This window comes from Nerophis ophidion, linkage group LG04 (genome assembly GCF_033978795.1).
Source record: "Nerophis ophidion isolate RoL-2023_Sa linkage group LG04, RoL_Noph_v1.0, whole genome shotgun sequence".
Classification (NCBI taxonomy): Eukaryota; Metazoa; Chordata; class Actinopteri; order Syngnathiformes; family Syngnathidae; genus Nerophis; species Nerophis ophidion.
In genome coordinates, this window is record NC_084614.1 from 4,208,922 (window position 1) to 4,233,239 (window position 24,318).

The following is a 24,318-nucleotide window of genomic DNA, read 5'->3' on the forward strand; positions in this document are numbered from 1 at the left end:
TCCTTTGAACAACACTCAGTGCAGGTTTGGGAACTGAGAAGACACATTTTGGAAGTGGAATTATTTCCCATTCTTGCTTGATGTACATCTTAAGTTGTTCAACAGTCATATTATAGCCTTCAACATTTTCAATGGGAGACATGTCCAGACTACAGCCAGGCCAGTCTAGTACCCACACTCTTTGACTTCGGCATGGTCTTGCTGAAATAAGCAGGGGCGTCCATGATAACGTTGCTTGGCTGTGTCATGTCTTTATGATTAATCATGTTTTGTTCGGTTATGTTCTGTTGGTTTTTGGACTTTTTGCGCACTCTTGTTTTGTCACCATGACAACCATTAGTTTCACCTGTCATGTGTTCAAAGTCACGCACCTGTCACCAATCATGTCTGTATTATTTACGCCATAGTTGCCAGGTAGTCAGCCTGGCGACATCACCCTTGATACTCCTGACATTATCCATGCTCGCTTTTTCACGTGTTTTGGTTTTTAGCCAAGTTTGTTCTCCGCCTTGTGCGCGCCCTCCGTTTATAGTACCTGTATGTACCTTTCAGCATTAATGGTGCCTTCACAGATGTGTAAGTTACCCATGCCTTGGGCACTAATGCACCCCCATACCATCACACATGCTGGCTTTTCAACTTAGTGCCTAGAACAGTCCGGATGGTTCTTTTCCTCTTTAGTCCGGAGGACATGACTACAGCGTTTGTTTTTTTTAAATGTAAAATGTGGACTCGTCAGACCCCAGAACACTTTTCCACTCTGCATCAGTCCATCTTAGATGAGCCCGGGCCCAGCAAAGCCGGCAGCGTTTCTGGGTGTTGTTGATAAATGGCTGTGGCTTTGCATAGTAGAGTTTTAACTCGCACTTACAGATGTAGCGACCAACTGTAGTTACTGACAGTGGTTTTTATGAAGTGTGGTGATATCCTTTACACACTGATGTCGCTTTTTGATGCAGTACCGCCTGAGGGATCCAAGGTGACAACTTCACTGTTTTTTGTGTTTTGTATTGTTAGTAGTGTGGGATGTTAAAAAAAGTTACTCTAGTATTGAGTAATATAATGACTATTACTTAAACTCTTATTGTTCTACCATTGAAGTATAGTAATCTATTACTCGAATGTGGTGGTATTACCTAACCCAGACTGGTGGGTGGTGTCCACACAGAAGTAGTTTAGCTAGTAATCTATTACTTGAAGGTGATGGTGTTACCTAACCCAGCCTGGTGGGTGGTGGTGTCCACACAGACGTAGTTTAGCTGGTAATCTATTACTTGAATGTGGTGGTATTACCTAACCCAGACTGGTGGGTGGTGGTGTCCACACAGGCGTAGTTTAGCTAGTAATCTATTACTTGAACGTGGTGGTATTACCTAACCCAGACTGGTGGGTGGTGGTGTCCACACAGAAGTAGTTTAGCTAGTAATCTATTACTTGAACGTGATGGTGTTACCTAACCCAGACTGGTGGGTGGTGGTGTCCACACAGACGTACTTTAGCTAGTAATCTATTACTTGAATGTGATGGTGTTACCTAACCTAGCCTGGTGGGTGGTGGTGTCCACACAGAAGTAGTTTAGCTAGTAATCTATTACTTGAATGTGATGGTATTACCTAACCCAGCCTGGTGGGTGGTGGTGTCCACACAGAAGTAGTTTAGCTAGTAATCTATTACTTGAATGTGATGGTGTTACCTAACCCAGCCTGGTGGGTGGTGGTGTCCACACAGAAGTAGTTTAGCTAGTAATCTATTACTTGAATGTGATGGTATTACCTAACCCAGACTGGTGGGTGGAAGTGTCCACACAGAAGTAGTTTAGCTAGTAATCTATTACTTGAAGGTGGTGGTGTTACCTAACCCAGACTGGTGGGTGGTGGTGTCCACACAGAAGTAGTTTAGCTAGTAATCTATTACTTGAAGGTGGTGGTGTTACCTAACCCAGACTGGTGGGTGGTGGTGTCCACACAGAAGTAGTTTAGCTAGTAATCTATTACTTGAACGTGATGGTGTTACCTAACCCAGACTGGTGGGTGGTGGTGTCCACACAGAAGTACTTTAGCTAGTAATCTATTACTTGAACGTGATGGTGTTACCTAACCCAGACTGGTGGGTGGTGGTGTCCACACAGACGTAGTTTAGCTAGTAATCTATTACTTGAATGTGATGGTGTTACCTAACCCAGCCTGGTGGGTGGTGGTGTCCACACAGGAAGTACTTTAGCTAGTAATCTATTACTTGAAGGTGATGGTGTTACCTAACCCAGCCTGGCGGGTGGTGGTGTCCACACAGAAGTAGTTTAGCTAGTAATCTATTACTTGAAGGTGATGGTATTACCTAACCCAGACTGGTGGGTGGTGGTGTCCACACAGGCGTAGTTTAGCTAGTAATCTATTACTTGAACGTGGTGGTATTACCTAACCCAGACTGGTGGGTGGTGGTGTCCACACAGAAGTAGTTTAGCTAGTAATCTATTACTTGAACGTGATGGTGTTACCTAACCCAGACTGGTGGGTGGTGGTGTCCACACAGACGTACTTTAGCTAGTAATCTATTACTTGAATGTGATGGTGTTACCTAACCTAGCCTGGTGGGTGGTGGTGTCCACACAGAAGTAGTTTAGCTAGTAATCTATTACTTGAATGTGATGGTATTACCTAACCCAGCCTGGTGGGTGGTGGTGTCCACACAGAAGTAGTTTAGCTAGTAATCTATTACTTGAATGTGATGGTATTACCTAACCCAGACTGGTGGGTGGTGGTGTCCACACAGAAGTAGTTTAGCTAGTAATCTATTACTTGAATGTGATGGTGTTACCTAACCCAGCTTGGTGGGTGGTGGTGTCCACACAGAAGTAGTTTAGCTAGTAATCTATTACTTGAATGTGATGGTATTACCTAACCCAGACTGGTGGGTGGTGGTGTCCACACGGAAGTAGTTTAGCTAGTAATCTATTACTTGAAGGTGATGGTATTACCTAACCCAGACTGGTGGGTGGTGGTGTCCACACAGAAGTAGTTTAGCTAGTAATCTATTACTTGAAGGTGGTGGTGTTACCTAACCCAGACTGGTGGGTGGTGGTGTCCACACAGAAGTAGTTTAGCTAGTAATCTATTACTTGAACGTGATGGTGTTACCTAACCCAGACTGGTGGGTGGTGGTGTCCACACAGACGTAGTTTAGCTAGTAATCTATTACTTGAATGTGATGGTGTTACCTAACCCAGCCTGGTGGGTGGTGGTGTCCACACAGGAAGTACTTTAGCTAGTAATCTATTACTTGAAGGTGATGGTGTTACCTAACCCAGCCTGGCGGGTGGTGGTGTCCACACAGAAGTAGTTTAGCTAGTAATCTATTACTTGAAGGTGATGGTATTACCTAACCCAGCCTGGTGGGTGGTGGTGTCCACACAGAAGTACTTTAGCTAGTAATCTATTACTTGAAGGTGATGGTGTTACCTAACCCAGCCTGGTGGGTGGTGGTGTCCACACAGAAGTACTTTAGCTAGTAATCTATTACTTGAAGGTGGTGGTATTACCTAACCCAGCCTGGTGGGTGGTGGTGTCCACACAGAAGTAGTTTAGCTAGTAATCTATTACTTGAACGTGGTGGTATTACCTAACCCAGCCTGGTGGGTGGTGGTGTCCACACAGACGTAGTTTAGCCTGTAACTATTACTTGAACGTGATGGTGTTACCTAACCCAGACTGGTGGGTGGTGGTGTCCACACAGACGTAGTTTAGCTAGTAATCTATTACTTGAATGTGATGGTGTTACCTAACCCAGCCTGGTGGGTGGTGGTGTCCACACAGGAAGTACTTTAGCTAGTAATCTATTACTTGAAGGTGATGGTGTTACCTAACCCAGCCTGGTGGGTGGTGGTGTCCACACAGAAGTAGTTTAGCTAGTAATCTATTACTTGAAGGTGATGGTATTACCTAACCCAGCCTGGTGGGTGGTGGTGTCCACACAGAAGTAGTTTGGCTAGTAATCTATTACTTGAACGTGGTGGTATTACCTAACCCACACTGGTGGGTGGTGGTGTCCACACAGACGTAGTTTAGCCTGTAATCTATTACTTGAACGTGATGGTGTTACCTAACCCAGACTGGTGGGTGGTGGTGTCCACACAGACGTAGTTTAGCTAGTAATCTATTACTTGAATGTGATGGTGTTACCTAACCCAGCCTGGTGGGTGGTGGTGTCCACACAGGAAGTACTTTAGCTAGTAATCTATTACTTGAAGGTGATGGTGTTACCTAACCCAGCCTGGTGGGTGGTGGTGTCCACACAGAAGTAGTTTAGCTAGTAATCTATTACTTGAAGGTGATGGTATTACCTAACCCAGCCTGGTGGGTGGTGGTGTCCACACAGAAGTAGTTTAGCTAGTAATCTATTACTTGAACGTGGTGGTATTACCTAACCCACACTGGTGGGTGGTGGTGTCCACACAGACGTAGTTTAGCCTGTAATCTATTACTTGAACGTGATGGTGTTACCTAACCCAGACTGGTGGGTGGTGGTGTCCACACAGACGTAGTTTAGCTAGTAATCTATTACTTGAATGTGATGGTGTTACCTAACCCAGCCTGGTGGGTGGTGGTGTCCACACAGGAAGTACTTTAGCTAGTAATCTATTACTTGAAGGTGATGGTGTTACCTAACCCAGCCTGGTGGGTGGTGGTGTCCACACAGAAGTAGTTTAGCTAGTAATCTATTACTTGAAGGTGATGGTATTACCTAACCCAGCCTGGTGGGTGGTGGTGTCCACACAGAAGTACTTTAGCTAGTAATCTATTACTTGAAGGTGATGGTGTTACCTAACCCAGCCTGGTGGGTAGTGGTGTCCACACAGAAGTACTTTAGCTAGTAATCTATTACTTGAAGGTGATGGTGTTACCTAACCCAGCCTGGTGGGTGGTGGTGTCCACACAGAAGTACTTTAGCTAGTAATCTATTACTTGAAGGTGGTGGTATTACCTAACCCAGCCTGGTGGGTGGTGGTGTCCACACAGGAAGGTGATCCAGAGGAATGGCTTCCCGGAACTGCCAGAGAACCGTCCAGCCCAAGGAGTCTTCCCCTGTGACTTTGTGTGGGGCGTGTCTGCCAACTCCATCCAGGTCAGTGCCTTGCTCAGCGGCCAGGGCAGGCTCCTTCCTCCCCGCTGACCCCCTGCTGGTGTTTGTGGAGCAGGTGGAGACCACGGCCAGTCAGTTTGCAGACCCCCGCGTGTACTTGTGGAACATCTCCAACCAGGGAGAACTGGTGCCACTGGCAGGTGTGCTAGCACCACCTGATCAACAACACCCGCACTGTGCCCATTATGTCAGCATACGCCAGCAGGTGACCTTTCAAGATAGTCTTTTATTCTCACTATTTCATCTTTTATAGTCTTTTATTATCAATGTTTCATGTTTTATAGTCAAATAGTTTTTTATTCTCACTATAGCAAATAATATGGATTTTCACTAACAATATGTTTTGTGGCAATATGGTAATATACTGTAAGGTAATATACTATAAGGTAATATACTGTAAGGTAATATACTATAAGGTAATATACTGTAAGTTAATATAGTTAAAGCTAATATACTGTATGGTGTAAGGTAACATATTTTAAGGTGTAAGGTAATATACCGTAAGGTATCAGGTAATAAAGTGTAAGGTAATATACGGTAAAGTGTCAGGTAATATAGTGTAAGGTGATATAAGGTGTTAGGTAATATACTGTAAGGTGTAAGGCAATATACCATAATATACTGGAAGGTAATAAATCATAAGGTGTCAGGTAATATAGTGTAAGGTAATATAATGTAAGGTAATATAGTGTGAGGTAATATAAGATGTAAGGTAATATACTTCAAGGTGTAAGGTAACATACTGTAAAGAGTAAAGTAATATTCTGTAAGGTAATATAGTTCAAGGTAATATACTGTAAGGTAATACAGTGAAAGGTGTAATATAATGTAAGGTAATATACTCAAAGGTGATATAATGCAAGGTAATATAATGTAAAGTAATATAATGTAAGGTAATATGCTGTAAGGTAATATAATGCAAGGTGTAATATAATGTAAGGTGTAATATAATGTAAGGTAATATAGTGCAAGGTAACATAATGTGAGGTGTAATATAATGTAAGGTGTAATATAGTGTAATGTAATGTAATATAATGTAAGGTAATATACTGTAAGGTAATATAATGCAAAGTAATATAATATAAGGTATGGTAATACAGTGTAAGGTAATGTACTGTAAGGTAATATAAAGTAAGGTGTAATATAATGTAAGATAATATAGTGCAAGGTAATATAATTTAAGGTGTAATATAATGTAAGGTAATATAATGTAAGGTAATATAATCTAAGGTAATGTAAGGTAATATAATGTGAGGTGTAATATAATGTAATATATTGTAAGGTATAATATAGTGTAATGTAATCTAAGGTAATATAATGTAAGGTAATATAAGGTAATATAATGTAAGGTGTAATATAATGTAAGGTGTAATATAATGTATGGTAATATAATGTAATATATTGTAAGGTATAATATAGTGTAATGTAATCTAAGGTAATATAATTTAAGGTGATATAATGTAAGGTAATATAATGTAATATAATATAATGTGAGGTGTAATATAATGTAAGGTAATATAATATAATGTGAGGTGTAATATAATGTAAGGTGTAATATAATGTAAGGTAATATAATATAATGTGAGGTGTAATATAATGTAAGGTAATATAATATGATGTAATATAATATAATGTGAGGTGTAATATAATGTAAGGTGTAATATAATGTAAGATAATATAATGTGAGGTGTAATATAATGTAAGGTGTAATATAATGTAAGGTGTAATATAATGTGAGGTGTAATATAATGTAAGGTGTAATATAATGTAAGATAATATAATGTGAGGTGTAATATAATGTAAGATAATATAATGTGAGGTGTAATATAATGTAAGGTGTAATATAATGTAAGATAATATAATGTGAGGTGTAATATAATGTAATATAATGTAAGGTGTAATATAATGTAAGGTAATATAATGTAAGGTGTAATATAATATAATATAATGTGAGGTGTAATATAATGTGAGGTGTAATATAATGTAAGGTAATATAATGTAAGGTGTAATATAATGTAAGATAATATAGTGCAAGGTAACATAATGTGAGGTGTAATATAATGTAATTTAATGTAATATAATGTAAGGTAATATAATGCAAAGTAATATAATGTAAGGTAATATAAGGTAAGGTAATACAGTGTAAGGTAATGTACTGTAAGGTAATATAATGTGAGGTGTAATATAATGTGAGGTGTAATATAATGTGAGGTGTAATATAATGTGTAAGGTGTAATATAATGTGAGGTGTAATATAATGTGAGGTGTAATATAATGTGTAAGGTGTAATATAATGTGAGGTGTAATATAATGTGAGGTGTAATATAATGTGAGGTGTAATATAATGTGAGGTGTAATATAATGTAAGGTGTAATATAATGTGAGGTGTAATATAATGTGAGGTGTAATATAATGTAAGGTGTAATATAATGTGAGGTGTAATATAATGTGAGGTGTAATATAGTGTAATATAATGTGAGGTGTAATATAATGTAAGGTGTAATATAATGTGAGGTGTAATATAATGTGAGGTGTAATATAATGTAAGGTGTAATATAATGTGAGGTGTAATATAATGTGAGGTGTAATATAGTGTAATATAATGTGAGGTGTAATATAATGTGAGGTGTAATATAATGTAAGGTGTAATATAATGTGAGGTGTAATATAATGTGAGGTGTAATATAATGTAAGGTGTAATATAATGTGAGGTGTAATATAATGTAAGGTAATATAATGTAAGGTGTAATATAATGTAAGATAATATAGTGCAAGGTAACATAATGTGAGGTGTAATATAATGTAAGGTGTAATATAGTGTAATATAATGTGAGGTGTAATATAATGTGAGGTGTAATATAATGTAAGGTAATATAATGTAAGGTGTAATATAATGTAAGATAATATAGTGCAAGGTAACATAATGTGAGGTGTAATATAATGTAAGGTGTAATATAGTGTAATGTAATATAATGTAAGGTAATATAATGTGAGGTGTAATATAATGTGAGGTGTAATATAATGTAAGGTGTAATATAATGTGAGGTGTAATATAATGTGAGGTGTAATATAATGTAAGGTGTAATATAATGTGAGGTGTAATATAATGTGAGGTGTAATATAGTGTAATATAATGTGAGGTGTAATATAATGTGAGGTGTAATATAATGTAAGGTGTAATATAATGTGAGGTGTAATATAATGTGAGGTGTAATATAATGTAAGGTGTAATATAATGTGAGGTGTAATATAATGTGAGGTGTAATATAGTGTAATATAATGTGAGGTGTAATATAATGTGAGGTGTAATATAATGTAAGGTAATATAATGTAAGGTGTAATATAATGTAAGATAATATAGTGCAAGGTAACATAATGTGAGGTGTAATATAATGTAAGGTGTAATATAGTGTAATATAATGTGAGGTGTAATATAATGTGAGGTGTAATATAATGTAAGGTAATATAATGTAAGGTGTAATATAATGTAAGATAATATAGTGCAAGGTAACATAATGTGAGGTGTAATATAATGTAAGGTGTAATATAGTGTAATATAATGTAAGGTGTAATATAATGTAAGATAATATAGTGCAAGGTAACATAATGTGAGGTGTAATATAATGTAAGGTGTAATATAGTGTAATGTAATATAATGTAAGGTAATATAATGCAAAGTAATATAATGTAAGGTAATATAAGGTAAGGTAATACAGTGTAAGGTAATGTACTGTAAGGTAATATAATGTGAGGTGTAATATAATGTGAGGTGTAATATAATGTGAGGTGTAATATAATGTGTAAGGTGTAATATAATGTGAGGTGTAATATAATGTGAGGTGTAATATAATATGAGGTGTGATATAATGTGAGGTGTAATATAATGTGTAAGGTGTAATATAATGTGAGGTGTAATATAATGTGAGGTGTAATATAATGTGAGGTGTAATATAATGTGAGGTGTAATATAATGTAAGGTGTAATATAATGTGAGGTGTAATATAATGTAAGGTGTAATATAATGTAAGATAATATAATGTGAGGTGTAATATAATGTAAGATAATATAATGTGAGGTGTAATATAATGTGAGGTGTAATATAATGTAAGGTGTAATATAATGTGAGGTGTAATATAATGTGAGGTGTAATATAGTGTAATATAATGTGAGGTGTAATATAATGTAAGGTGTAATATAATGTGAGGTGTAATATAATGTGAGGTGTAATATAATGTAAGGTGTAATATAATGTGAGGTGTAATATAATGTGAGGTGTAATATAGTGTAATATAATGTGAGGTGTAATATAATGTGAGGTGTAATATAATGTAAGGTAATATAATGTAAGGTGTAATATAATGTAAGATAATATAGTGCAAGGTAACATAATGTGAGGTGTAATATAATGTAAGGTGTAATATAGTGTAATATAATGTGAGGTGTAATATAATGTGAGGTGTAATATAATGTAAGGTAATATAATGTAAGGTGTAATATAATGTAAGATAATATAGTGCAAGGTAACATAATGTGAGGTGTAATATAATGTAAGGTGTAATATAGTGTAATGTAATATAATGTAAGGTAATATAATGTGAGGTGTAATATAATGTGAGGTGTAATATAATGTAAGGTGTAATATAATGTGAGGTGTAATATAATGTGAGGTGTAATATAATGTAAGGTGTAATATAATGTGAGGTGTAATATAATGTGAGGTGTAATATAGTGTAATATAATGTGAGGTGTAATATAATGTGAGGTGTAATATAATGTAAGGTGTAATATAATGTGAGGTGTAATATAATGTGAGGTGTAATATAATGTAAGGTGTAATATAATGTGAGGTGTAATATAATGTGAGGTGTAATATAGTGTAATATAATGTGAGGTGTAATATAATGTGAGGTGTAATATAATGTAAGGTAATATAATGTAAGGTGTAATATAATGTAAGATAATATAGTGCAAGGTAACATAATGTGAGGTGTAATATAATGTAAGGTGTAATATAGTGTAATATAATGTGAGGTGTAATATAATGTGAGGTGTAATATAATGTAAGGTAATATAATGTAAGGTGTAATATAATGTAAGATAATATAGTGCAAGGTAACATAATGTGAGGTGTAATATAATGTAAGGTGTAATATAGTGTAATGTAATATAATGTAAGGTAATATAATGTGAGGTGTAATATAATGTGAGGTGTAATATAATGTAAGGTGTAATATAATGTGAGGTGTAATATAATGTGAGGTGTAATATAATGTAAGGTGTAATATAATGTGAGGTGTAATATAATGTGAGGTGTAATATAGTGTAATATAATGTGAGGTGTAATATAATGTGAGGTGTAATATAATGTAAGGTGTAATATAATGTGAGGTGTAATATAATGTGAGGTGTAATATAATGTAAGGTGTAATATAATGTGAGGTGTAATATAATGTGAGGTGTAATATAGTGTAATATAATGTGAGGTGTAATATAATGTGAGGTGTAATATAATGTAAGGTAATATAATGTAAGGTGTAATATAATGTAAGATAATATAGTGCAAGGTAACATAATGTGAGGTGTAATATAATGTAAGGTGTAATATAGTGTAATATAATGTGAGGTGTAATATAATGTGAGGTGTAATATAATGTAAGGTAATATAATGTAAGGTGTAATATAATGTAAGATAATATAGTGCAAGGTAACATAATGTGAGGTGTAATATAATGTAAGGTGTAATATAGTGTAATATAATGTAAGGTGTAATATAATGTAAGATAATATAGTGCAAGGTAACATAATGTGAGGTGTAATATAATGTAAGGTGTAATATAGTGTAATGTAATATAATGTAAGGTAATATAATGCAAAGTAATATAATGTAAGGTAATATAAGGTAAGGTAATACAGTGTAAGGTAATGTACTGTAAGGTAATATAATGTGAGGTGTAATATAATGTGAGGTGTAATATAATGTGAGGTGTAATATAATGTGTAAGGTGTAATATAATGTGAGGTGTAATATAATGTGAGGTGTAATATAATATGAGGTGTGATATAATGTGAGGTGTAATATAATGTGTAAGGTGTAATATAATGTGAGGTGTAATATAATGTGAGGTGTAATATAATGTGAGGTGTAATATAATGTGAGGTGTAATATAATGTAAGGTGTAATATAATGTGAGGTGTAATATAATGTAAGGTGTAATATAATGTGAGGTGTAATATAATGTGAGGTGTAATATAATGTAAGGTGTAATATAATGTGAGGTGTAATATAATGTGAGGTGTAATATAGTGTAATATAATGTGAGGTGTAATATAATGTGAGGTGTAATATAATGTAAGGTGTAATATAATGTGAGGTGTAATATAATGTGAGGTGTAATATAATGTAAGGTGTAATATAATGTGAGGTGTAATATAATGTGAGGTGTAATATAGTGTAATATAATGTGAGGTGTAATATAATGTGAGGTGTAATATAATGTAAGGTGTAATATAATGTGAGGTGTAATATAATGTGAGGTGTAATATAATGTAAGGTGTAATATAATGTGAGGTGTAATATAATGTGAGGTGATGTGTTTTGCTGTGCAGGTGGATGAGATCCAGGAAGTGGGTGTGTCCCACTTCCACTTCTCCCTGAACTGGTCCTCAGTGGTACCCACAGGTGATGTGGGCGGAGCCAACAGAAGCCTGCTGGAGTACTACAGGTGTTTCTGTGCTCACCTGCTGCACGCCAACATCACACCTGTCATCACCCTCTGGCACCACACCCGCCTACGCAGCAGCCTGCCTCACACCCACACCTGGCTGCACAGGTGACTCCTTTCATCTCACTTCTCAACACAGTGGGACTCTTCAAACTCAACACAGTGTGACTCTTCAAACTCAACACAGTGTGACTCTTCAAACTCAACACAATGTGACTCTTCAAACTCTCTTACTACTCAACACAGTGTGACTCTTCAAACTCTCTTACTACTCAACACAGTGTGACTCTTCAAACTCTCTTACTACTCAACACAGTGTGACTCTTCAAACTCTTACTACTCAACACAGTGTGACTCTTCAAACTGTCTTACTACTCAACACAGTGTGACTCTTCAAACTCTCTTACTACTCAACACAGTGTGACTCTTCAAACTCTTACTACTCAACACAGTGTGACTCTTCAAACTGTCTTACTACTCAACACAGTGTGACTCTTCAAACTCTCTTACTACTCAACACAGTGTGACTCTTCAAACTCTCTTACTACTCAACACAGTGTGACTCTTCAAACTCTTACTACTCAACACAGTGTGACTCTTCAAACTCTTACTACTCAACACAGTGTGACTCTTCAAACTCTCTTACTACTCAACACAGTGTGACTCTTCAAACTGTCTTACTACTCAACACAGTGTGACTCTTCAAACTCTCTTACTACTCAACACAGTGTGACTCTTCAAACTCTTACTACTCAACACAGTGTGACTCTTCAAACTGTCTTACTACTCAACACAGTGTGACTCTTCAAACTCTCTTACTACTCAACACAGTGTGACTCTTCAAACTCTCTTACTACTCAACACAGTGTGACTCTTCAAACTCTCTTACTACTCAACACAGTGTGACTCTTCAAACTCTTACTACTCAACACAGTGTGACTCTTCAAACTCTTACTACTCAACACAGTGTGACTCTTCAAACTCTCTTACTACTCAACACAGTGTGACTCTTCAAACTGTCTTACTACTCAACACAGTGTGACTCTTCAAACTCTCTTACTACTCAACACAGTGTGACTCTTCAAACTCTTACTACTCAACACAGTGTGACTCTTCAAACTCTCTTACTACTCAACACAGTGTGACTCTTCAAACTGTCTTACTACTCAACACAGTGTGACTCTTCAAACTCTCTTACTACTCAACACAGTGTGACTCTTCAAACTCTTACTACTCAACACAGTGTGACTCTTCAAACTGTCTTACTACTCAACACAGTGTGACTCTTCAAACTCTCTTACTACTCAACACAGTGTGACTCTTCAAACTCTCTTACTACTCAACACAGTGTGACTCTTCAAACTCTTACTACTCAACACAGTGTGACTCTTCAAACTCTTACTACTCAACACAGTGTGACTCTTCAAACTCTTACTACTCAACACAGTGTGACTCTTCAAACTCTCTTACTACTCAACACAGTGTGACTCTTCAAACTCTCTTACTACTCAACACAGTGTGACTCTTCAAACTCTTACTACTCAACACAGTGTGACTCTTCAAACTGTCTTACTACTCAACACAGTGTGACTCTTCAAACTCTCTTACTACTCAACACAGTGTGACTCTTCAAACTCTCTTACTACTCAACACAGTGTGACTCTTCAAACTCTTACTACTCAACACAGTGTGACTCTTCAAACTCTTACTACTCAACACAGTGTGACTCTTCAAACTCTCTTACTACTCAACACAGTGTGACTCTTCAAACTGTCTTACTACTCAACACAGTGTGACTCTTCAAACTCTCTTACTACTCAACACAGTGTGACTCTTCAAACTCTTACTACTCAACACAGTGTGACTCTTCAAACTGTCTTACTACTCAACACAGTGTGACTCTTCAAACTCTCTTACTACTCAACACAGTGTGACTCTTCAAACTCTCTTACTACTCAACACAGTGTGACTCTTCAAACTCTTACTACTCAACACAGTGTGACTCTTCAAACTCTTACTACTCAACACAGTGTGACTCTTCAAACTCTCTTACTACTCAACACAGTGTGACTCTTCAAACTCTCTTACTACTCAACACAGTGTGACTCTTCAAACTCTCTTACTACTCAACACAGTGTGACTCTTCAAACTCTTACTACTCAACACAGTGTGACTCTTCAAACTGTCTTACTACTCAACACAGTGTGACTCTTCAAACTCTCTTACTACTCAACACAGTGTGACTCTTCAAACTCTCTTACTACTCAACACAGTGTGACTCTTCAAACTCTTACTACTCAACACAGTGTGACTCTTCAAACTCTTACTACTCAACACAGTGTGACTCTTCAAACTCTCTTACTACTCAACACAGTGTGACTCTTCAAACTCTCTTACTACTCAACACAGTGTGACTCTTCAAACTCTCTTACTACTCAACACAGTGTGACTCTTCAAACTCTTACTACTCAACACAGTGTGACTCTTCAAACTGTCTTACTACTCAACACAGTGTGACTCTTCAAACTCTCTTACTACTCAACACAGTGTGACTCTTCAAACTCTCTTACTACTCAACACAGTGTGACTCTTCAAACTCTTACTACTCAACACAGTGTGACTCTTCAAACTCTCTTACTACTCAACACAGTGTGACTCTTCAAACTCTCTTACTACTCAACACAGTGTGACTCTTCAAACTCTTACTACTCAACACAGTGTGACTCTTCAAACTGTCTTACTACTCAACACAGTGTGACTCTTCAAACTCTCTTACTACTCAACACAGTGTGACTCTTCAAAATCTCTTACTACTCAACACAGTGTGACTCTTCAAACTCTCTTACTACTCAACACAGTGTGACTCTTCAAACTCTTACTACTCAACACAGTGTGACTCTTCAAACTGTCTTACTACTCAACACAGTGTGACTCTTCAAACTCTCTTACTACTCAACACAGTGTGACTCTTCAAACTCTTACTACTCAACACAGTGTGACTCTTCAAACTGTCTTACTACTCAACACAGTGTGACTCTTCAAACTCTCTTACTACTCAACACAGTGTGACTCTTCAAACTCTTACTACTCAACACAGTGTGACTCTTCAAACTCTCTTACTACTCAACACAGTGTGACTCTTCAAACTCTCTTACTACTCAACACAGTGTGACTCTTCAAACTCTCTTACTACTCAACACAGTGTGACTCTTCAAACTCTCTTACTACTCAACACAGTGTGACTCTTCAAACTCTCTTACTACTCAACACAGTGTGACTCTTCAAACTCTCTTACTACTCAACACAGTGTGACTCTTCAAACTCTCTTACTACTCAACACAGTGTGACTCTTCAAACTCTCTTACTACTCAACACAGTGTGACTCTTCAAACTCTCTTACTACTCAACACAGTGTGACTCTTCAAACTCTCTTACTACTCAATCACTTCATCACATAGTCCAACACAGTGTGACTCTTCAAACTAAACACAGTGTGACTCTTCAAACTGTCTTACTACTCAACACAGTGTGACTCTTCAAACTCTCTTAATACTCATCACAGTGTGACTCTTCAAACTCTCTTACTACTCAACACAGTGTGACTCTTCAAACTCTCTTAATACTCAACACAGTGTGACTCTTCAAACTCTCTTACTACTCAACACACAGTGTGACTCTTCAAACTCTCTTACTACTCAACACAGTGTGACTCTTCAAACTCTCTTACTACTCAACACAGTGTGACTCTTCAAACTCTCTTACTACTCAACACAGTGTGACTCTTCAAACTCTTACTACTCAACACAGTGTGACTCTTCAAACTCTTACTACTCAACACAGTGTGACTCTTCAAACTCTCTTACTACTCAACACAGTGTGACTCTTCAAACTCTTACTACTCAACACAGTGTGACTCTTCAAACTGTCTTACTACTCAACACAGTGTGACTCTTCAAACTCTCTTACTACTCAACACAGTGTGACTCTTCAAACTCTCTTACTACTCAACACAGTGTGACTCTTCAAACTCTTACTACTCAACACAGTGTGACTCTTCAAACTGTCTTACTACTCAACACAGTGTGACTCTTCAAACTCTCTTACTACTCAACACAGTGTGACTCTTCAAACTCTCTTACTACTCAACACAGTGTGACTCTTCAAACTCTTACTACTCAACACAGTGTGACTCTTCAAACTGTCTTACTACTCAACACAGTGTGACTCTTCAAACTCTCTTACTACTCAACACAGTGTGACTCTTCAAAATCTCTTACTACTCAACACAGTGTGACTCTTCAAACTCTCTTACTACTCAACACAGTGTGACTCTTCAAACTCTCTTACTACTCAACACAGTGTGACTCTTCAAACTCTTACTACTCAACACAGTGTGACTCTTCAAACTGTCTTACTACTCAACACAGTGTGACTCTTCAAACTCTCTTACTACTCAACACAGTGTGACTCTTCAAACTCTTACTATTCAACACAGTGTGACTCTTCAAACTGTCTTACTACTCAACACAGTGTGACTCTTCAAACTCTCTTACTACTCAACACAGTGTGACTCTTCAAACTCTTACTACTCAACACAGTGTGACTCTTCAAACTGTCTTACTACTCAACACAGTGTGACTCTTCAAACTCTCTTACTACTCAACACAGTGTGACTCTTCAAACTCTTACTACTCAACACAGTGTGACTCTTCAAACTCTCTTACTACTCAACACAGTGTGACTCTTCAAACTCTCTTACTACTCAACACAGTGTGACTCTTCAAACTCTCTTACTACTCAACACAGTGTGACTCTTCAAACTCTCTTACTACTCAACACAGTGTGACTCTTCAAACTCTCTTACTACTCAACACAGTGTGACTCTTCAAACTCTCTTACTACTCAACACAGTGTGACTCATCAAACTCTCTTACTACTCAACACAGTGTGACTCTTCAAACTCTCTTACTACTCAATCACTTCATCACATAGTCCAACACAGTGTGACTCTTCAAACTAAACACAGTGTGACTCTTCAAACTGTCTTACTACTCAACACAGTGTGACTCTTCAAACTCTCTTACTACTCAACACAGTGTGACTCTTCAAACTCTCTTACTACTCAACACAGTGTGACTCTTCAAACTCTCTTACTACTCAACACAGTGTGACTCTTCAAACTCTCTTACTACTCAACACAGTGTGACTCTTCAAACTCTCTTACTACTCAATCACTTCATCACATAGTCCAACACAGTGTGACTCTTCAAACTCTCTTACTACTCAACACAGTGTGACTCTTCAAACTCTCTTACTACTCAACACAGTGTGACTCTTCAAACTCTCTTACTACTCAATCACTTCATCACATAGTCCAACACAGTGTGACTCTTCAAACTAAACACAGTGTGACTCTTCAAACTCTCTTCAAACTAAACACAGTGTGACTCTTCAAACTCTTTTACTACTCATCACAGTGTGACTCTTCAAACTCTCTTACTACTCAACACAGTGTGACTCTTCAAACTCTCTTAATACTCAACACAGTGTGACTCTTCAAACTCTCTTACTACTCAACACAGTGTGACTCTTCAAACTCTTTTACTACTCATCACAGTGTGACTCTTCAAACTCTCTTACTACTCAACAGTGTGACTCTTCAAACTCTCTTAATACTCAACACAGTGTGACTCTTCAAACTCTTTTACTACTCAACACAGTGTGACTCTTCAAACTCTCTTAATACTCAACACAGTGTGACTCTTCAAACTCTCTTACTACTCAACACAGTGTGACTCTTCAAACTCTTACTACTCAACACAGTGTGACTCTTCAAACTGTCTTACTACTCAACACAGTGTGACTCTTCAAACTCTCTTACTACTCAACACAGTGTGACTCTTCAAACTCTCTTAATACTCAACACAGTGTGACTCTTCAAACTCTCTTACTACTCAACACAGTGTGACTCTTCAAACTCTCTTAATACTCAACACAGTGTGACTCTTCAAACTCTCTTACTACTCAACACAGTGTGACTCTTCAAACTCTTTTACTACTCATCACAGTGTGACTCTTCAAACTCTCTTACTACTCAACAGTGTGACTCTTCAAACTCTCTTAATACTCAACACAGTGTGACTCTTCAAACTCTCTTACTACTCAACACAGTGTGACTCTTCAAACTCTCTTAATACTCAACACAGTGTGACTCTTCAAACTCTCTTACTACTCAACACAGTGTGACTCTTCAAACTCTCTTAATACTCAACACAGTGTGACTCTTCAAACTCTCTTACTACTCAACACAGTGTGACTCTTCAAACTGTCTTACTACTCAACACAGTGTGACTCTTCAAACTCTCTTACTACTCAACACACAGTGTGACTCTTCAAACTCTCTTACTACTCAACACAGTGTGACTCTTCAAACTCTCTTACTACTCAATCACTTCATCACATAGTCCAACACAGTGTGACTCTTCAAACTCAACACAGTGTGACTCATCAAACTCTCTTACTACTCAACACACAGTGTGACTGTTCAAACTGTCTTACTACTCAATCACTTCATCACATAGTCCAACACAGTGTGACTGTTCAAACTGTGTTATTTTACCCTGGCCAAATATACCACCTGCCTTGTTTTTAATGAATACTTATGCCTGCTACACTACTGTATTTTAAAGTTGTAATATAGCTAGTATTTTATTACTTTAATTGTTACTATATTAACTAACTTTTATTTTTTTATTTAATAATATAAATACTTCAGCAAGTATTCTATTACTTGATTGATACTGTATTACATAATTTTACTCTAGTATTTACGATTTTAATTACTTTAGCTAGTAATCCATTACTTGAATATGACTGTATTACCTAACCTTTACTCCAGTATTCAACAATATAATTACTTGACCTAGTAATCTATTACTTGAATGTTACTGTATTACCTCATTTTACTCCAGTATTTAACAATGTTACTACTTTAGCTAGTGCTCTATTACTTGATTGATACTGTATCACATCATTTTACTCTAGTATTTACCAATATAACTACTTTAGCTAGTAATCTATTACTTGAATCTTACTGTATTACCTAACTTCTATACCAGTATTTCACAATATAATTACTTGACCTAGTAATCTATTACTTGAATGTGACTGTATTACCTAACTTTTACTCCAGTATTCAACAATATAATTACTTAACCTAGTAATCCATTACTTGAATGTTACTGTATTACCTCATTTTTACTCCAGTATGTAACGATGTTACTACTTTAGCTAGCACTCTATTACTTGATTGATACTCTATTACATCATTTTACTCTAGTATCTACCAATATAACTACTTTAGCATGTAATCTATTACTTGAATGTGACTGTATTACCTAACCTTTACTACAGTATTCAACAATATAATTACTTGACCTAGTAATCTATTACTTGAATGTTACTGTATTACCTAACCTTTACTCCAGTATTTAACAATATAATTACTTGACCTAGTAATCTATTACCTGAATGTTACTGTATTATCTCTTTTTTTATTCCAGTATTTACCGGTATAATTACTTTAGTAATCTATTACTTGAATGTTACGGTATTATCTAATCTTTACTCCAGTATTTACTGATATAACTACTTCAGCTAGTAATCTATTACTTGAACATCATTATACTACCTAACTTCCACTCCAGTATGCAGTATTTAAAACACAGTGTGACTGTTCAAAGTGTGCGACAGCGGGCAAAAATAAACCTTGTTGTTGATGACTACTCGGGCCTACTGTGTTGGAACCTGCTCATTGTGGAGAGTGTGACTCGGCTTGAGAACCAGGGTTGTGGGTCCCCTTTCAGCGGGCTGTTGAAACGTTGCGTTCAGGGACACTCCGGAGCTGTTCTGCGCCTACGCGCGGCTGTGCTTCCGGGAGCTGGGCGAGCAGGTGAAGATGTGGATCACGCTCAACGAGCCCAACGACGAGATGGTGAGCTACCAGGAGGCGCACCAGATGCTGCGCGCCCACGCCCTGGCCTGGCGCGCCTACGACCGGGACTTCAGACCCGCGCAGGGCGGCCAGGTGGGTGCCCGTCCAGACCCGTCCGAGCGCCTCAGGGTCACCCGCCTATCCCCCCTCAGGTGTCTCTGGCGCTGCACCTGGACTGGATGGAGCCCGCCTCCTCCTTCAGCCGCGAGGACGTGGAGCCGGCCCAGCGCGTGCTGGACTTCCGGGTGGGCTGGTTCGCCGAGCCGGTCTTCGGCAGCGGGGACTATCCTGCGGGGATGAGGAGCTGGCTGCGCCAACTCAACTCGCTGGAGTACGGACGCCTCGCCGCCGCCGCCGCCGTGTTTGCCTCCTCTTGACCCTCTTTGTCTTTGGTTCTGACCCAGACTGCCTGCCTTCAACCGGGAGGACCGGCTGCTGGTCCGAGGGACCTACGACTTCCTGGCCATCAGCCACTTCAGCACCAAGCTGGTGACGCACGCCAAGGAGGACTCGTGAGTTTGTCATGTGACCTGCGCCCGCTTCCCTTCCCCCTGGTGACGTGTGCACGCCACCACCCACGCAGGTACACCTACACCGCCATGCTGGAGGTCCAACACATGATCGACACCACCTGGATCATGTCGCCCAGGCCCGTGGTGCCCTGGGGGCTGAGGAAGGCGCTCAACTGGGTGAGAGCTCCGCGCATCTGGCGCCCTCTGGTGGCCGAAGGAGTGACCTGCAGGGCATCAGTACTCCAATACTGAAGGATTATTGCCATAAACAACAATATTTAAATAAAATAACATTACATACGGCCATGAAAACGGTATTTATGGCAATATAAATAATATATTGCTGGTAAAAGACTTTTCATTTTTTTAACATGGCATAAAAACTCCATATTAAATCAAACATAATATATTGCCATTAAAAACAAAATAATAATACACAAAATATTTGGCAATAAAGAAAATATTATATAGCCAGAAAAAAACATTTTTTTATAAAAATATATAAACTTTAAAGTAATATATTTTACAATTAAACACTTTACAAGAAAACACTTTATTTTTAAATATTTAAAAAAATATATTGCTATTAAAACACTATTTTTGATTAAAAAAAATATAATATAGTGCAATAGATTAAAAGGTAATATTTTGCCACAAAAACACTTTTTAATTAAAATGTTGCAAAAAAAACCTATATATTTGGTTATAAATTAATATATCGCTAAAAAATAGTTAACTTTTTTATTTAAAAAAAGCAGAACGTTTTGCCATCAAAACACTTTTTTTTTTAATTATAAAAAAAAAATACTGCCATAAAGACAATATATTTGGCAATAATAATAAATGATAATATATATCTGGAGAAAAAATAGTTAAAAGATGTTGGCATAAAAACACTATTTAAAGAAAAAAAAAACATAATATATTGCAATAAAACCACAGTATTTTTCTATTAAAATATATAACATACTGCCATGAAAAACGATATTTATGGCAATATAAATAATATATTGCTGGAAAAAGACTTTACATTTTTTTAACATGGCATAAAAACTCCATATTAAATTAAATCAAACATAATATATTGCCATTAAAAACAAAATATAACACAAAATATTTGGCAATAAAGAAAATATTATATAGCCAGAAAAAAAACTTATTTTTCAATTGAAAAACACTTTAAAAAAACTATTTTTTAATAAAAATATATAAACTTTAAAGTAATATATTTTACAATAAAAAAAACAATATACTGCCAAGAAAACACTTTATTTTTAAATATTAAAAAAAATATATTGCTATTAAAACACTATTTTTGATTAAAAAATATAATATAGTGCAATAGATAAAAATGTAATATTTTGCCACAAAAACACTTTTTAATTAAAATGTTGCAAAAAAAACTATATATTTGGTTATAAATTAATATATTTCTAAAAAATAGTTAATTTTTTTGATTAAAAAAGCAGAACGTTTTGCCATCAAAACACTTTTTTTTTATTATGAAAAAAAAAATACTGCCATAAAGACAATATATTTGGCAATAATAATAAATGATAATATGTATCTGGAGAAAAAATTGTTAAATTAAAACATGTTGGCATAAAAACACTATTTAAAGAAGAAAAAAAACATAATATATTGTAATAAAACCACTGTATTTTTCTATTAAAATATATAACATACTGCCATGAAAAACGATATTTATGGCAATATAAATAATATATTGCTGGGAAAAGACTTTTCGTTTATTTAACATGGCATAAAAACTCTATATTAAATTAAATCAAACATAATATTATATAGCCAGAAAAATCCTTATTTTTCAATAGAAAAACACTTCGAAAAAAATTTGCCATTAAAAACTATTTTTTATACAAAATATATTAACTTTAAAGTAATATATTTTACAATTAAAAAAACAACATACTGCCATGAAAACACTTTATTTTTAAATATAAAAAAATATATTGCCATTAAGCCACTATTTTTTATTTAAAAAAACATAACATAGTGCAGAAGAAAACATGTTTAATTTAAAAAGGTAATATTTTGCCAGAAACCCCCCCCCCCTTTTTTTTTATTCAAATGTTGGAAAAAAACTATATATTTAATAAAATAATATATCGCAAAAAAAAAAAAAAAGTTAATTTTTTAATTAAAAAAGCATAACGTTTTGCCATCAAAACAATTTTTTCATTATTAAATAATAAAATTACTGCCATAAAGACAATATATTTGGCAATAATAATAAATGATAATATATATCTGGAGAAAAAATAGTTAAATTAAAACATGTTGGCATAAAAACACTATTTAAAGAAAAAAAAACACAATATATTGCAATAAAACCACTGTATTTTTGTATTAAAATATATAACATACTGCCATGAAAAACTATATTTATGGCAATATAAATAATATATTGCTGGGAAAAGACTTAATTTTTTTAACATGGCATAAAAACTCTATATTAAATTAAATCAAACATAATATATTGCCATTAAAAACAAAATAATAATACACAAAATATTTGGCAATAAAGAAAATATTATATAGCCAGAAAAAAAACGTATTTTTCAATTGAAACACACTTTAAAAAATTGGCCATTAAAAACTTTTTTTTTTATAAAAATATATTAACTTTAAAATAATATATTTTACAATTAAAATAATATACTGCCATGAAAACACTTTATTTTTAAATATTAAAAAATATAATATAGTGCAATAGAAAAAAAGGTTTAATTTAAAAAGGTAATATTTTGCCACAAAAACACTTAATTAAAATGTTGCAAAAAAAACCCTATATATTTGGTAATAAAATAATATATCGCTAAAGAGTTAATTTTTTTTAATCAAAAATGTTTTGCCATCAAAACACTTTTTTTATTATACAAAAAAAAATACTGCCATAAAGACAATATATTTGGCAATAATAATAAATGATAATATATATCTGGAGAAAAAAATAGTTAAATTAAAACATGTTGGCATAAAAACACTATTTAAAGAAAAAAAACATAATATATTGCAATAAAACCACAGTATTTTTCTATTAAAATATATAATTTACTGCCATGAAAAACGATATTTATGGGAATAGAATTAATATATTGCTGGAAAAAGACCATTTTCACCCCAAAAAAATATGTTGCCATAAAAACACTAGAATATTAAAAAGAAACATATTACCACAGTAAAATAATCATACATTGCCAGAAAAACACTTTTCCCCCATTAAATAAACATAACATTTTACCATCAAAACAACAAAAAAACACAGTGCCAATAAAATACTTTTTTTTTTATTTTTGATTGAAAACTGATATTTTGCCCCAAAGAATTATTTTTATATAAAAAAACGATATACTAGGGGAAAAAAACTATGTATTTGGCAATGAAAATAATATATAGCCGGACTAACTATTTTTCAATTAAAAAAAACAATATGTTGCCATGAAACAATATTAAAACCATTTTTTAACAATATATTGCCATAAAACCATATATTTTACACTTTAAAATCATGATATGATGCCATAAAAATCCTATATTTTCAAGTTTAAAACAAATATATAATTATATTTTTAAATATTGCTAAAAATTGTTTAGAAACAATAGTGTTGTAAAGTCAATAATTGTTAAAAAATAAAGTCAATAATGGTTAAAAAAAATAAAGTTAATGATTATTAAAAAATGAAAGTCAATAATTGTTAAACAATAATCTCAATAATTGTTGAAAATGAAAGTCAATAATTGTTACAAATGAAGTCAATAATTGTTGAAAATAAAGTCAATAATGGTTAAAAAAATTAAAGTTGATTATTAAAAAAATAAAGTCAATAATTGTTAAACAATAATGTCAATAATTGTTAAAAATGAAGTCGATAATTGTTAAGACATAGTCAATAATTGTTCAAAAATAAAGTCAATAATTGTTAAAAAACAGTCA

The 24,318-nt window shown here is 35.0% G+C and overlaps 1 protein-coding gene across 2 annotated transcripts in view; it reads left to right on the forward strand.

Moving 5' to 3' along the window:
- kl (klotho) overlaps positions 1-24,318 on the forward strand; it is a 48,270-nt gene that overhangs the window by 8,756 nt on the left and 15,196 nt on the right. The window contains exons 5-11 of one of the 2 annotated variants that reach the window (XR_009806375.1): positions 5,013-5,118; positions 5,192-5,341; positions 11,743-11,966; positions 19,724-19,944; positions 20,004-20,182; positions 20,256-20,363; positions 20,435-20,540. Coding sequence is in view for 1 of the 2 variants with exons in the window: in XM_061896789.1 (XP_061752773.1) it covers positions 5,013-5,118; positions 5,192-5,341; positions 11,743-11,966; positions 19,749-19,944; positions 20,004-20,182; positions 20,256-20,363; positions 20,435-20,540 (1,069 nt within the window). In the remaining variant the exon portion in view is untranslated. The remainder of the gene's footprint in view (positions 1-5,012; positions 5,119-5,191; positions 5,342-11,742; positions 11,967-19,723; positions 19,945-20,003; positions 20,183-20,255; positions 20,364-20,434; positions 20,541-24,318) is intronic. The other variant, XM_061896789.1, reaches the window with a different exon arrangement.